Source organism: Dreissena polymorpha, chromosome 5 (genome assembly GCF_020536995.1).
Source record: "Dreissena polymorpha isolate Duluth1 chromosome 5, UMN_Dpol_1.0, whole genome shotgun sequence".
NCBI lineage: Eukaryota > Metazoa > Mollusca > Bivalvia > Myida > Dreissenidae > Dreissena > Dreissena polymorpha.
This window is the reverse complement of record NC_068359.1, coordinates 94,249,824-94,264,251: the sequence shown is the minus strand read 5'-3', so window position 1 is coordinate 94,264,251 and position 14,428 is coordinate 94,249,824. Positions and strand designations below refer to the sequence as shown.

Below are 14,428 nucleotides of genomic sequence, written 5' to 3'. Positions count from 1 at the left end.
TTAACAACTTTCCATGCTTACCAATATCAGATTGCATTCACTGGCATGTTAACTTCAGGTTTGAGAATTTTCAGTAGATGTGCGTATCTAAAAATGGCTGTGGTAAAGTCTTTAAATGATCAATGACATAATTGATGAATTTGTGAATACGTTCAATTTTAAACTGCGTGAGAAATGTATTTATGATAAACTTAACATAATTTCTCAAACTACATTCTCAGATCGGATTCCATGCCCGACATGGAAGTAAGTCAGGGAAGGACGTATTTATGGTTTACAGGCAGTTGTTCCTGGATTTTTTATAAACAAAGAATAATAGATTGATAACCGAAATATTTTCACAAGTTTCATCATCTTCCAGGGACCAGCAGACACCATGGAAACATGAATTCAAAGTCTTCAAGCAATCTGAACGCTTCGGACAGTGGGCTACACCACACCGTTATGGCGGATTTGTCCGAGGGTTCCCGATTGAGTCTTTAAGATCAGCTTTCCAAAGTAGGTGGTTGAGATTCTTCACTATCGTTCAGAGAGCAGCAGGAACAATGGAAGGAATGCACTAAAGTCTATGAGACAACTTGCCATATTTACATGTGTAACACCAATTACATTGATTATATTTATGTTCAGTAAGGAAGTAGGGCTATCACATGGACTACACGTTGATAAAGTTCCCTTGTTATTTTTTCAGCTGCATTGTTAAATATACTATCAACAGATTACCATGGGGATTTCTCAACACAGAATGTGATGCCAACGGAAAATTAATTCGGGTTAAATTATCACCAAAATTCCGTTTATATAGAGTTTTAATAAAGAAGTCATCACAGCACATGTTTTGTCATGAAATGTGTTCGATATTTATTAATTTTATACTTTTCGGTGGTTTATAGAGAAATATCAGTGAATTAAAACTGATAATTTTACTGTTTCAAAGAGTGAAAATTAACAGTGAGAATTATCGATAAATTATCGTTTTTTTATCGAAGTGACGACATTATCCCAGCGAAATTCTTTCGTTAAACTCTTTTACAATGTATATAAACTGTGCAAAAAAGCATCAAATAAAAAAAAATTTGTTGGATTCGGTGGAATATCGATTTTAATTCACTCGTGATCATAGAAAATATAATTGTCTATGATCACTCTTTAATTAAAATCGATAATCCACCGAATCCAAAAAATATCCTCTATCTAATGAATCTTCTCAATTGATAAACACACACACCGCACACATAATTATTTTCAGATGGAGAAGATTGTTCGCTAATTCAGAGTGTCTACCGTCCATACCACCATGAGAAGACCTTATAGTGTCTGAGACTCCACTTTTAAAGATGTACAATAAGTTAAAATAAATAATTAAATAAAAAGCTTATCCAATTGTTGCAAATTATATGTTACCTTTTAATACATAGTAACGTGCATACCGGTAATCAATATGAAGTATCTGTTTTATTATAGTTGTATTTAAAATAAGCCGTCGTACTTAAATATGAGAATACTGTTATATTTTAGTAGTATTTAAGAACAAACCTTGAAATTACTAATAAATTCAGTCAATAAGTATTGATTTGTGGTGTTACAGAAATTTGAAAATTGATTGCATGTGCAACAACCCCCCCCCTATATATTTGCTTGTTAAACTTAGATATTGTGTTATGTGTGCATTGGATCGATCTATTTTCGGTTTGTTTTCGTCCTTATTCTTTAACATTGTAATTTTACATAATTATACTCTGAAACAAGTTCGGTTTAAGTTATAATGTCACTAATATATGTTTACTACATAGAGGTTTGGAATAACTTACTACATATCGAGAAGATTGCGTTCGACACTCACCGTAAAAATAGATGATTTAGAATCCTCTTTTTAATCCAATATAATATTTTGTAAGACTCCAATACTAAGGACATCAAGATTGTTATAAATAATAATTTACTCTAAATAATATGCCAGTTGAATCAGACCCGGGCGACTACATGTAGTAATATGGAGTTTGGGGTATGGCGCAAGGTATATGTTATATGGATTATGGGGTATGGCGCAAGGTACATGTTATATGGATTACCGAGTATGGCGCAAGGTATATGAGTCACCCAGTCCTGAGACGATTCTGTGACTAAAAGTGACCGGCGTGAATCGCCTTCTACCCTGAATCTCAGTTTAACATCTCTCGAAAGATGATGTAGAGACGTAGGGTTGAGCGAGGGATCGAACCTGCGACCCATAAGTTTTGGACCAGTTTGTAACCACACGTACCGTTAATGGTTCTACATAGGTAACATACTTCTCGTTTGTGACTTTTGATGCCATCATCCTACATAAACGTTGGCTAAAGCTAAACAGTTGAAAGCTTTTGTTTATGCACAATCAGTTGTCGCAGTATTTGTTAATATATGAGTCGTGTTCTGAGAAAACTGGTCTTAATGCATGTGCGTAAAGTTTCATCCCAGATTAGCCTGTGCAGCCCGCACAGGCTAATCAGGGACAACACTTTCCGCCTTAACTTAATTTTCGGTAAAGAGGGACTTCCTTAAAACCACAAATACCATAAAAGCGGACTGAACAGGCTTATCTGGGACGACACTTTACGCACATGCATTAAGCCCTGTTTTCTCAGAACGCGGCTCATATATATACGTTTTTAAATTATGTATAATAAATACTAGCAGGTGGTAGTTCGTACGCAAGTAACTGATTTGGCGTAAGTGAACTAAATTAGCTGGTGTTCAAAATGGCGGCCAACTGCTGATATTGTATGAATTAGTATTAGTCTTTTTTGGAACTTGAAGAAGTTTTGCTGTTGCTAAAATACTTTACCAAAGTAAAAGAATTATGAACCAAATCAAAATTTTGTTGAGCTGTAAAACATAATTAATAAAGAAGTTAATGCAATCAATTCATTTGCAAATCTTGATTCCTCTTTGTTTGACGTTGGTTGATTTATTGTCTTCAATGCATTTTATAATTAAGTTGTTTATGACAGGATAGAAAGTAGCTATACGGCGGGGATAAATGCTGAATCAGCCATTTTTGTTTTCGGTATTTTGCAGTGGTGAAACAAGAATTTTAGTTTGAATAAAACCGTCTCTGTTCTACTTGAGTGTGCACCATTTGGAATGCTGATTAAATGTGAATCGATGGATGAAGTGATATTTTCTTCTTTTGAATTCATACCGACTATTTCAAGTGGCGTAAACGGACAATATCACAAACAATTTTATATTACCACGCAAGGTTAGATTCAGTAAATTTAATATGTTTTTGCTATTGATTTTAGCAATTAATATTACTATTCTGATTGCACCAAAACCAAATTAAATACAAACAGTATTGTAGGATAATTAGAATTCTATGTGTGTGTCATTTGTAACTTGAATATACCCGACTCGTTATAGAAAGGTTTTCAGGCCTCAAGCATCGCCAAGTTAACCTTTCTTCAACTCATATACATTCAAGTACACAATCGCTTTAACATAGTAGTCTTTATATAAGCAGCTTTAACGTACAGTTTTCTTGTTACACTCACCGTGACATCTGCATCGTTCCGAAAAGCATGAACGTATAAGTGTCGTTTAATTTAATTAATGTAATTTAAAACTATTTACTGATTTATATCGTCATAGAAATCATGACATGGCGGAGCTAAAAGTAAGGAAGGCGTACTTTTTCGGGGTGGGTTGTTTTCAAAGTAGAGCCCGTCGTACTATCTCAGATATGGTCGTTTTAAGTAGGGCAGATCGTTCTTTCTCAGAGTAAATTAGGGCTTAAACGCTGTATTCACCTGCAAAACAAAAACTTTGACCTATTGCACAACACTATTTAGATTAGTTTAAGGCGTTTTCCACTGAAATTAAACACAGAATATCTATCACCATCATTCGAATCGCATTTAGGAAGTGTACATTCAATAAAATTCAATTATATGCTCGATAATTTACAGTACGTTTTTCGGTTATTTGCAGAAAAAACACGCATGCCATATGCCCCTTGTGTTATTTGATATTATTTGGAGGAAGCTATTACCACTGGGGGCTGACGAGATCAAAGCGTAGTCCGTTTCGCTACGACGTCGGGTATATGTTTTACTACGAAAACATTGTGTAAATACACTACTTAATCAGGCGAGTTTCATCTTTTCTGGTGTTGATGGATTAGAGAACGGAACATCCAGTAATGTTAGTCACTTATTTTCAATAACAAACTAATAACAAATGCGCGTAGTATTTTCAATAACAAACTAATAACAAATGCGCGTAGTTGCAACCTTTAAGTTTATTTTGAGCTAAAATCGAAATATTTTGATTTGTAGCAATGCATAAGGTGGTTATTCTGTTAAAATTACCAATTACGGTAACCTATATTAAATAAAACTACATGTTACTTTGATTCAGTGTACATTACACATTTTAAAGTACAAAACAGGTTACGAACATGTGTTTTAATTATTCAAATGCTTTGTTGCAAAGGTAATTACAAGTCGCTTTATGTATAGGTTTCGCACAGAGTATGTATTGGTTGCGCAACGAAGTACAAATATAATGTAAAGGTTGCTCAACGAAGTCTCTGTATCCATTTCAGGACATATCACATGCAGTTTGCAGTTACTGCAGACTGCCATTGCCCAGTGCAAAAGATGCCGTGCTTCACTGTGCGCATGAACATCAAAACGAAAAGGTTGATCCCGGTGAAAGCCGGCAGAGCCCCGGTATACCGTCACTACGCCGGCACTCACCGGGGCTATACCGGCATCAGACCCCGACAGCGCTGCGGCAACGCCCCGGTTTAACCGGGGACAACCGGGGCTCCACCGGGAAAGTATTCAACTGTTCAATACCTCTGGGATGAACCAGGAGTTACCGGGAAGGACCGGCAATGACCGGCTTGGCACTGGAAACAACCGGGACTTCACCGGGAACAACAGAGACGGCACCGTCAGAGATCCGGTTTACTTATGCAACGTAGCTATAAAGGGACTTTGCCGGCATTCACCGGGGCTCTACCGGGGCGTTGCCGTAGCTCTGCCGGGGTGTGTTTGGGCCCCGGTGGAGCTAAGGTGCCGTCCCGGTTGTTCCCGGTACAGTCCCGGTTGTTCCCGGTGCCACACCGGTCGTTACCGGTCCTACCCGATGACTCCCGCTTCATCCCGGAGGTATTAAACATTTTAATACTTTCCCGGTGGAGCCCCGGTTGTCCCCGGTCGTCCACGGGTCATTCCGGTGGAGCACCGGTTCATCCCGGTAGGGCCCCGGTTCATCCCGGTAGATGCCTGATCACGCACTGGGGCTCCGCCGGCATCATATTGAGACTGGGCCTTAACCGCATTGTAACACGAGGTAAATTTACCGGCCGTCATGTACGCAGTAAACAATAACCTGTGACAGAAACCCACTGCCACACCTTTACAACGATATATTGATTATGCAATTGCGGATTTATGCCATTGGGGTCCTACTTTCCACACCTTACGACTGTTACAGGTGTGGATTTTACAGGTAAAATCATGTATACGAACATGAAATTCATCTCAAAATTAGTTGACGATAACCGATTTTCAAGAAAATCGCTTTGATATATACAATGTAAAAATCGAAATCCGTATGAGATAAATAATGATCAAAGTTGGACATGGGATTTACTTTGACATAAGCAGTTACGAGATAAGCGAGTTGGGGATAACGAGAATCGAATGTTATTTGATAAAGAGTACCGTATGCTGAAAACCTATCGTCGGTCTCTATCAAAATGAACGTATAAGTGATTGTCACAAGGTGAAGATGCGTCATTTTTATTGAGACCGACGACATTAGGTTCTCGACTCTCAACTGTCATCTTATATATGGATTTTCGATTTTAATCGTTTCCTTTGGCCTAGTCGTGAATTCAATTATATCATAATGTGCATTACCATGTCGACTGTGCGCTTCGGATCATGTTGTGCCGTTGTTAGTACCTCTTCCTCAAAGGAAACATCCAGTCACTCCATGACTCCGTATGAAAAAAACACTTTTCTTTATTTTGCCTTTGAGAGATAACCAATACGTCTTCTGTGAGAAACGCATACACGCTAAAGCGTTGTCGTTGCGAGGCATATACGTGTACTGTCAGAGACATGATCATGCCTAATAATAATATTTAGCCTTTATTTTGTGATAACTGGGTCACCCTACACATTTCTAAACACACCAGTGGCTTAACGATACATAGACCAATATGGAAATTGTAAAATTGTGTCACTTAAACACAGTTGTAAACCTTAATTGCATTTTTTTAAAGTGAAACTTTACTTCGGTTTTATAAATCAGCGGTATATTTCATGTTTAACCGCATAAACCAGGCACATCTTGGATTATAATTTGATGTAACAGCCCTATGAAATGTCTTTGTGCTTAAATTCAGAGTTTTGTTATTAGAAAAGCATAATCTTACATGTTTAAACACAATTTTCGACTAATCCGTTCTCGATGTCATGTGTATTTAAACAATGTTTTCGTAGTAAAACATATACCCGACGTCGTAGCGAAACGGACTACGCTTTGACCTCGACAGCCCCCAGTGTCATCGAACGGTAAAATTCATTTTCAAATAAAAACCTTTTTGCAAAGCCAAAACTGGCATTCGGTGATGCAATATTTAAATTAAATGCATGTACATGTATTGTATACAATTAATTTTTGTATTGACACAAAAGCCTGCATAGGTTATTAGTACTTTCAAGAAGTTTCACAATTTCACGTGCTTTATTAATGGGAGAGCACCCTCTATTTGGGGTTTGAAATGAAAGCGAGAGTAATATCCCTTGTTTATTTATTATTAAAATATGTGTTCGTTGATGGGCAACACTTAACTCTGTTATAAACATAGTACCACAGGAAATGTGGTTATTTTCACCTTAACTGCTTGATAGAAAAGTAAATACCGGATACTATAGTAGACTAGACATAAAAGTAATCCTAAGACCATACTAGTTTTACAAATAAAGCGACACTGCTTTATATAAATTCACGTTCGTTTAGTTTTCCATTTTCGACGGCTGATTTTGTATTAGATTGCCAATATATCATTATCTTTTATTAGAAGTTTGTATAAAACGTTGTGTATTATATACGCGAAGTATTTATTTTAGTGAAATTAAAAGTAAATATTTTGAATAATTACCCAATCTGGTCTGCTTTCCGCGTTGCGGGAATCTCAGGAATGGTAACGAGGTAACGAAGGCAGATATAGGGAGTAGTCGGAAACGGCGGGCGACCGCACGTCCTTAGAATTTACAAAATGTACATTTTTAAATCATGCTGAATTATTTAAATGAAAACTTTGAGATTGATTTATTTGTGAAGGCAATTAACAGTTAGGTTTTAGTAACCATATTTTTACGTAGTACATCACTTTTGATAAATTTCTTCTTTTCGTTTATATAATAACATTTCGATATTTTTAGACACACCAACATGTGAGTTGGTATCATTTTCATGCTTTTGGTTTTGCAGTGTTGTCTTTATTGGAACGATTGATACATGTTGAATAGTACGTGCTCTATTTGTCTATTTGTGTATTCTTCAATATTTCCGTGTCCACATTCATTAAATGCCCTAACATTCTGTGTTTGTCACACAGTTTCCTCTCTTTTTTAATGCAGAATGCAAGGTAAAGCTGGCAAAACTACATATTGATTCCAACGTGACGATATAATTTGCCAGTATATATATATATATATATATATATATATATATATATATATATATATATATTACTTTTTTAATTTGATATTTATTTAGTTTGTGTTCAACAAACCGACACAAAATGACTAACACATGACTATTTCAACTTTAAAATATCATAATAATATGATAATTATTCCTAACTTTGCACGTTACTTAAAATATTAACCCATTTATGCATAGCGTCTAGAAAAAAGCCTTGGCAAACAGCGTAGACCCAGATGAGACACTGCATGATGTGGCGTTTCATCTGGGTCTATGCTGTTTGCTTAAAGGAATTTCTGTAAAAAATATTCTAAATATAGAAATAAATATACTAGATATCCCTAATTTTGATCATAATTTGATCCAAATTAAAAGGATGGGAGAATCCACTAGGCATAAATGGGTTAAGTAGGTGAAGTCTGATGTCGTCTGTCACGCCGTCAACAATATTTATTATTTGAAAAAATGGCTGCCTGTGTGTGGTGGAAAAACAGTGTTTTCATTAATAAATCTTTCTAAATGACAAAAAAATCCTAAAACGCAATCGAGTATCAGGTAATATAAAATATGAGCAGTGCTCCGGCAAAACGCAGATTAATTCATTGGCGTAAAGTGCCGTCGCAGAATAGCCTGTGCAGTGCAAATATGCTTATCAGCAACGACCCTTTCCGTCTATAATGGATTTTTGTTAAAAAAAATACGCCATGGAAACGAAAAATACCATAAGGGAACTGCACAGGCTAATCTCGGACGACACTTTACGCACATGAACTAAACCCCGTTTTCGCAGAGCGATGTTCATATTGTTCATCTGTCACATAGATATTATATTGAACAAACTTACCTTACTCTTCTAGTGGGCGATCTACCCGGATATTCATATACTGACTGATAAAGAAGGCACAGATAGTGGATGATAAACTTTCGATGGTTAATACATAATGTAACCGACTATCGCATTGTCATTAGCAGTGGCGTAGCAAAACTCTTGAAATTCGGCTTCATTTCCATTCATTTACATGCACTTTTAAACGTACCGATAATTAGCCCTGATTTGAAAACGGATACACTGGTTTCATTAATTAAGGGGTAAATCATATTTATGAAAGTTCTTTTAGGGTTTTGAAGTGTTCATCAATAAAGAACCCTGAGTCCTGGATTGGTTACATATCACAATTTCATTGTTTGTATTGTCTGTATCAACTAGCCTCTAAACTAAAAGGTAGGTCACGCGAATCGTCCGAATGGCATCCGAAGTATATCAATATGACAGGCTTTAATAAACTTGCAGATATGGGGTGTAGGTAGACATCTGACGTGCACCCGCTTATATCTACAGACTTGGATTTTCGTTTATACATTGACAGTTGCAGTATCAGATAGCAGTGGGACGGTACTTTGTGCTATCAGATAGCGTATCAATGGACTAATTTAGTTATTAGAGACTCTTTCTATAGCTAGGCGGTACCGCAGGATACTATACTTCATACGTCACACAAAGGTTTGTGTTTAAGTTCGTATTTTATTGTTTTATATTCGATGCTTTTCTTGTACAATGATCGTATCGTTCTATTAGTAGGATCACTTCTTCAAGCACACAATGGTTTTCACAAAACTTATTTTCATTAGTAGTTTTTTTAAGCATCGATGTGCTCAGAAATCATTGTTGTCACAATAACCGTTTTCAAATATCGTATTATATTTGATAACTACTAGTTCATGTTTCACATTTCTCGCTTGCAAAATATTATTGACAAGATTAGCGGTATGCCTGAGGATCAAATAAGAATGCTAATTTATTGCAAATTAAAGTATTGAAAATAATAAAAAAATACCAGACAACTGTGGCAACTCAGACATTTTAAAAGAGAAATATATTTTTTTATATTTTGTTTATAATGGGTGTTCCATACCGTTAATGAATAAAACATCTAGATTATCTAATTATATGCAGTCATATCTTGTTTGACGTTAATGCAAATGTCGGGTTTTGGTATGTTAAAATAGTAGTAACACAAAACGTCGACAGAAAAGTATCATGTTTTACAGAGTTTTTATCAAATAGGTCATGCGTTATATAAAATATAATCTACTATGTTAGTTAGCATTTCATATTTATCGTTAGAAGTTTGTTTTTTCGGAATGATAAATGGGGTGATGTGAAATTTTTCAATATTGTGTTTCCCACGGTATTTAACGGTCACACTTAATATGCAATTGCTACGTGCATTTGAATGAAACTGAGCAATTTGACCACTCTTCATATGACCCGTATCACTCGATGTTTTATTTGCCCTTAACATGTAAGCCCAACTCAACAAAGAAGCGTATTTAAGGTAAAACATGCATTTACAAATTGACATCCAGATGTGAGACGGGTTTGAATACATGTGTACGCAAACTGGCATTAAAACTTCACAATGTTCCGCTTCGTCACATTTTGTCAAGTATATAATAAGTTATTCTAAGGACATATATACTCATACACGAATTAGACACACACACTTATGTCCATGTGGTGTACTATAAAAAAAAAGTCGGAATTTCCCAATGATGTACATTCTTTACGACGGACTACGCAACACATGACCATGACGGACTTGTTTACGTAATCATTGAAGCTGAGGTCGAACGTATTCTTATTTTCTCATTTCAGTATTTTTAAAGAAACACAAAATATGTCAGTTACTCATTCGGGCCTTTTGACGATACATTTCTTCAGTTTTTTTATCGGCGATTAATGATGTATTTTGAGGGTAAACCTAGACGTGTAACATTGATGAAGACTGACTGCAGACTTTTCACCGCCCGGCGACAATATAATAGACTTTTTTTTTAGTTTAAAATGTTCGTGCTCGATTTATCATAGGTTATCGTTCAATGTACTCAAGGATAGTTGTTTTCCGATATATCATAGGTTATCATTCAATGTACTCAAGGATAGTTGTTTGTCGATATATCATGGGTTATCGTTCAATGTACTCAAGGATAGTTGTTTTCCGATTTATCATGGGTTATCGTTCAATGTACTCAAGGATAGTTGTTTTCCGATATATCATGGGTTATCGTTCAATATACTCAAGGATAGTTGTTTTCCAATTTATCATAGGTTATCGTTCAATGTACTCAAGGATAGTTGTTGTCCGATTTATCATGGGCTATCGTTCAATGTACTCAAGGATAGTTGTTTTCCGATATATCATGGGTTATCGTTCAATATACTCAAGGATAGTTGTTTTCCGATTTATCATAGGTTATCGTTCAATGTACTCAAGGATAGTTGTTGTCCGATTTATCATGGGTTATCGTTCAATGTACTCAAGGATAGTTGTTTTCCGATATATCATGGGTTATCGTTCAATATACTCAAGGATAGTTGTTGTCCGATTTATCATGGGTTATCGTTCAATGTACTCAAGGATAGTTGTTGTCCGATTTATCATGGGCTATCGTTCAATGTACTCAAGGATACTTTTCCGATTTATCATGGGTTATCGTTCAATGTACAAATTTTCTCAGTTTTACGCATTTCTATTCTTACTCGTTGGCGGCAGATCGCTTTATGAGGATATTATTAAATCAACAACAATTGTTTCTCGAAACAATTTCTGAAAAAATATAGCTCGATGCAATTTAAACGAGCAATATATTAACCAAAGCTCCGTTCACCAAGCGGCTTTCTTTTTTTCCACGTATGAAGTTAGATTTTTTTTTTCAAATTGTTAATATGCACATCATTGTAAAGGGTTCTTTACAACTTTACTTTATAGATCGAGTCACCGCCATAATGAGCTGGGACGATCACGTAAAAAGCCTTATGAAGGGGCCGGGAATGCAGATGGCAGGTATATTTGGAATGGACGGAAACCCGTGGGCCAAGTCGGCCGGCTTCAACCCCAGTGTACCGGAAGTGGCACGGCTAGTACGTCTCGTGCAGGGTGGCGATCCCGGCGGCGAGGGCATCACGCTGTGCGGGATCAAATACATGTACCGGAGTCCCGCCGATGACGGCCTGTTGACGGTGCTTTCGCTTGGTGGGGAAGAGAAATATGTGTGCAACGTGTGTCAGTCAACCAAGGGCGTTGTGCTGGGAGTGTCCCTGGCGTCAAGCGCCGGCGCCTCCCGCGAATACATGGACAAGTATAAGAACTATCTAAAAGGCATAGGCTACTGAGTGGAGTAATTTGGACTCCCTGTTCGTTTAGTTCGATTGTGCAATAACTGTGCTTGAACATAGTATATATGTGTGTGTTTATATAAATTGAAAACAAATATGCTCATTTGAACATCTGTAAATAATGCTCTATATTTAAAATGTAATAAAACAATTGGTAAATAGGCAGTGCAGTACACGTTTAGTAAAAATAAGCTTTGTATGTGATACCTGGTGAATGCATGTGTTTTTATGTATTGTATAGGTTTGCAAAGGTACACACAAAATGTACAATAATGCACACGGTTTTTAGTTATAAAAATTAATCAATTAAGTATTTTTAAAATAAAAAGAATAAAATAAAAAGAAAAACAGGCAGGCTTTTTTTGAAAGATGGAAAGCGATTTTCGAAATGACGCAGAAACAGGGGATGCAACTATAGCAACGCGAAATTAACGTCCCTGGAGGAGTAGACGAACTTTGTAATTGAAAAATTCATGTGTATATACGTATACGTATAGGCCTCAGGTTAAATGCTTATGCGTAAAGTGTTATCCCAGATAAGCATGTGCAATCAGCACGGGCAAATCATTGACGACACTTTCCGTTTATGCTTTATTTGCGTTTATAAGAAACAACACTATTTTATTCGATTCCAAAAAGATAAGTACATTAACTACGGAATAGCATCATAATATAGTGTGTATCATCATATTTAAAAGTGTCGATTAGGTCATGGCAACAGGGGACAGCAGCGACCTGGCGTGGGATGCGCGATTCAGATCCGTAGACGCGGAGAAAACAACTTTCGCAGTACCAACGCAAAACCGGTTTGTTATACCCAGTGGGCGGGGAAATGGACAGGAAGATCGTGACTACAAACGGAAAAAAGTATGTAGCGATGGGAGCACGGGAGATGAGCGCGATTGCGAAACACAAACCCAACGCTTTGTTAACCTTACTACCGACGAAAAACTATTGTGTTTATTCGAAGCAATTAATCGGAACTTCGAAAAAATTGACAACACTCAATCTATAAATAACCAGTGCTTAGAGCAAGTCAAACAAGTAATCAGTCGTGTAGAACGAAATGAACAAAACATCGATATCCATACTCGAAAACTACAGATGCTCTCATATAAATCAATAGACCTGGAAGCCCGAAGCAGAAGAAATAATTTGATTTTCTGGGGAATTTCAGAAAACATGCAACATACCACCTGTAGGGCCCTTATTCAAACATTTGTACAGAACGAACTATATATTGACCCCAGTGAAATGTGCATAGAAAGAGCACACCGTCTTGGTAGTACCAGAAACACACCAGTGAAATACAGAAATGACCCCAAACGCCCAATTATTGTGCGATTTCGTGACTTTTATGACACAGAAACAATCCTAGAACATGCATACCAACTTAGGGGAACCAATTTTCGAATCGACAGAGATTACCCTATAGAAATAGAAGAAGCCAGGAAACACCTAAACCAAATGGACGAAACGAAGACAGCCCGTGTAAACCGAGACAAAATTCAAATAAAATATCCAGCGAAACTATCCATAAACGGACGACCCATAAAAGACATGTTCCCAGAGTGGTACGAACTCCTTCGAGAAAGTAGGACAACGGGTTTCGAAAAGTTTAACAACACAAGCACCCTAAACTGCCCACCCCCACAAAATGCTCAAACAGAACTCACTACTTCAGCGACATATAAACATCACCAAAGTCCGGGCAGAGAACAAAACGCGCAGATCACACCAACAATCACAAACGATAAAAACTTAGAAACGGAAGTTTTTCACGAAACACAGTCGGAGACAACTATGAGCCACGCCCACTCGACAGACAAACCACAAAATCGAGAGCAATCGCACTAATTGGCAGCCGAACCACCGCATAGGGAACAAACACCAGAGAATTGGTACAAACAACCGAAAGCAACAACACAACATATACGCACGGCATCGGCATCTAGAGGACGAACGACCACAAAATCCAAAAACGTTAATGCACTCTCAAATGTCCTCAATAACACTATGAAAAACAAAACTACACAAGGACCGCCGACGCCACGTGCAACGCAAAGAAACCGCTCCGCTTCTATAAATAGAAACACGGGGAAACCCAAACTCAATACACCACCCAAAGATGTAAACAATTCGATTCCAATAAACACACCAAATGCTGGGACAAACCAGGAACACCCACGCACAGCACAATAGGAAATACAGGAGAAAAATGGACTCGATTTCTGCCTTTGGAATATTCAAGGATTAATTGGAAGAAGATTTGACAAATTAAACAACAGTGAAGAAGTGCAATCATTATTTTTGAATAAAGACATAATTTTGTTAACAGAGACTTGGTTGAACAAACTCCACAATTGCACAGTGGACGGCTTTTCACATTTTATACTGAACAGAACTAACAAGCATAAAAATGCAAAAAGAGACAGTGGTGGACTTATTATATATGTTAGAAATAATCTAAAACAAAATGTAGAATTGCTTAAATATAAAAATGATAGAATAATTTGGTTAAAAATAGATAAGTCTGTTTTC

At 36.8% G+C, this 14,428-nt stretch overlaps 1 protein-coding gene across 4 annotated transcripts; it reads left to right on the top strand.

Annotated features, from left to right (window-relative positions):
• The first annotated feature begins 9,047 nt into the window (after positions 1 to 9,047).
• LOC127831800 (profilin-like) lies at positions 9,048 to 14,396 on the top strand. Of its 4 annotated transcripts, none has more exons than XM_052356871.1 (2): positions 9,048 to 9,211; positions 11,481 to 14,396. In XM_052356871.1, exon 2 carries the CDS (start codon positions 12,599 to 12,601, stop codon positions 13,742 to 13,744), a length of 1,146 nt encoding a protein of 381 aa, XP_052212831.1. In that variant the 5' UTR covers positions 9,048 to 9,211; positions 11,481 to 12,598; the 3' UTR covers positions 13,745 to 14,396. The 4 variants fall into 4 exon arrangements, with proteins under 4 accessions (XP_052212831.1, XP_052212833.1, XP_052212832.1 ...); XM_052356873.1 differs by having other exon boundaries at positions 11,481 to 12,049; XM_052356872.1 differs by having other exon boundaries at positions 9,064 to 9,223.
• Positions 14,397 to 14,428: the final 32 nt, after the last annotated feature.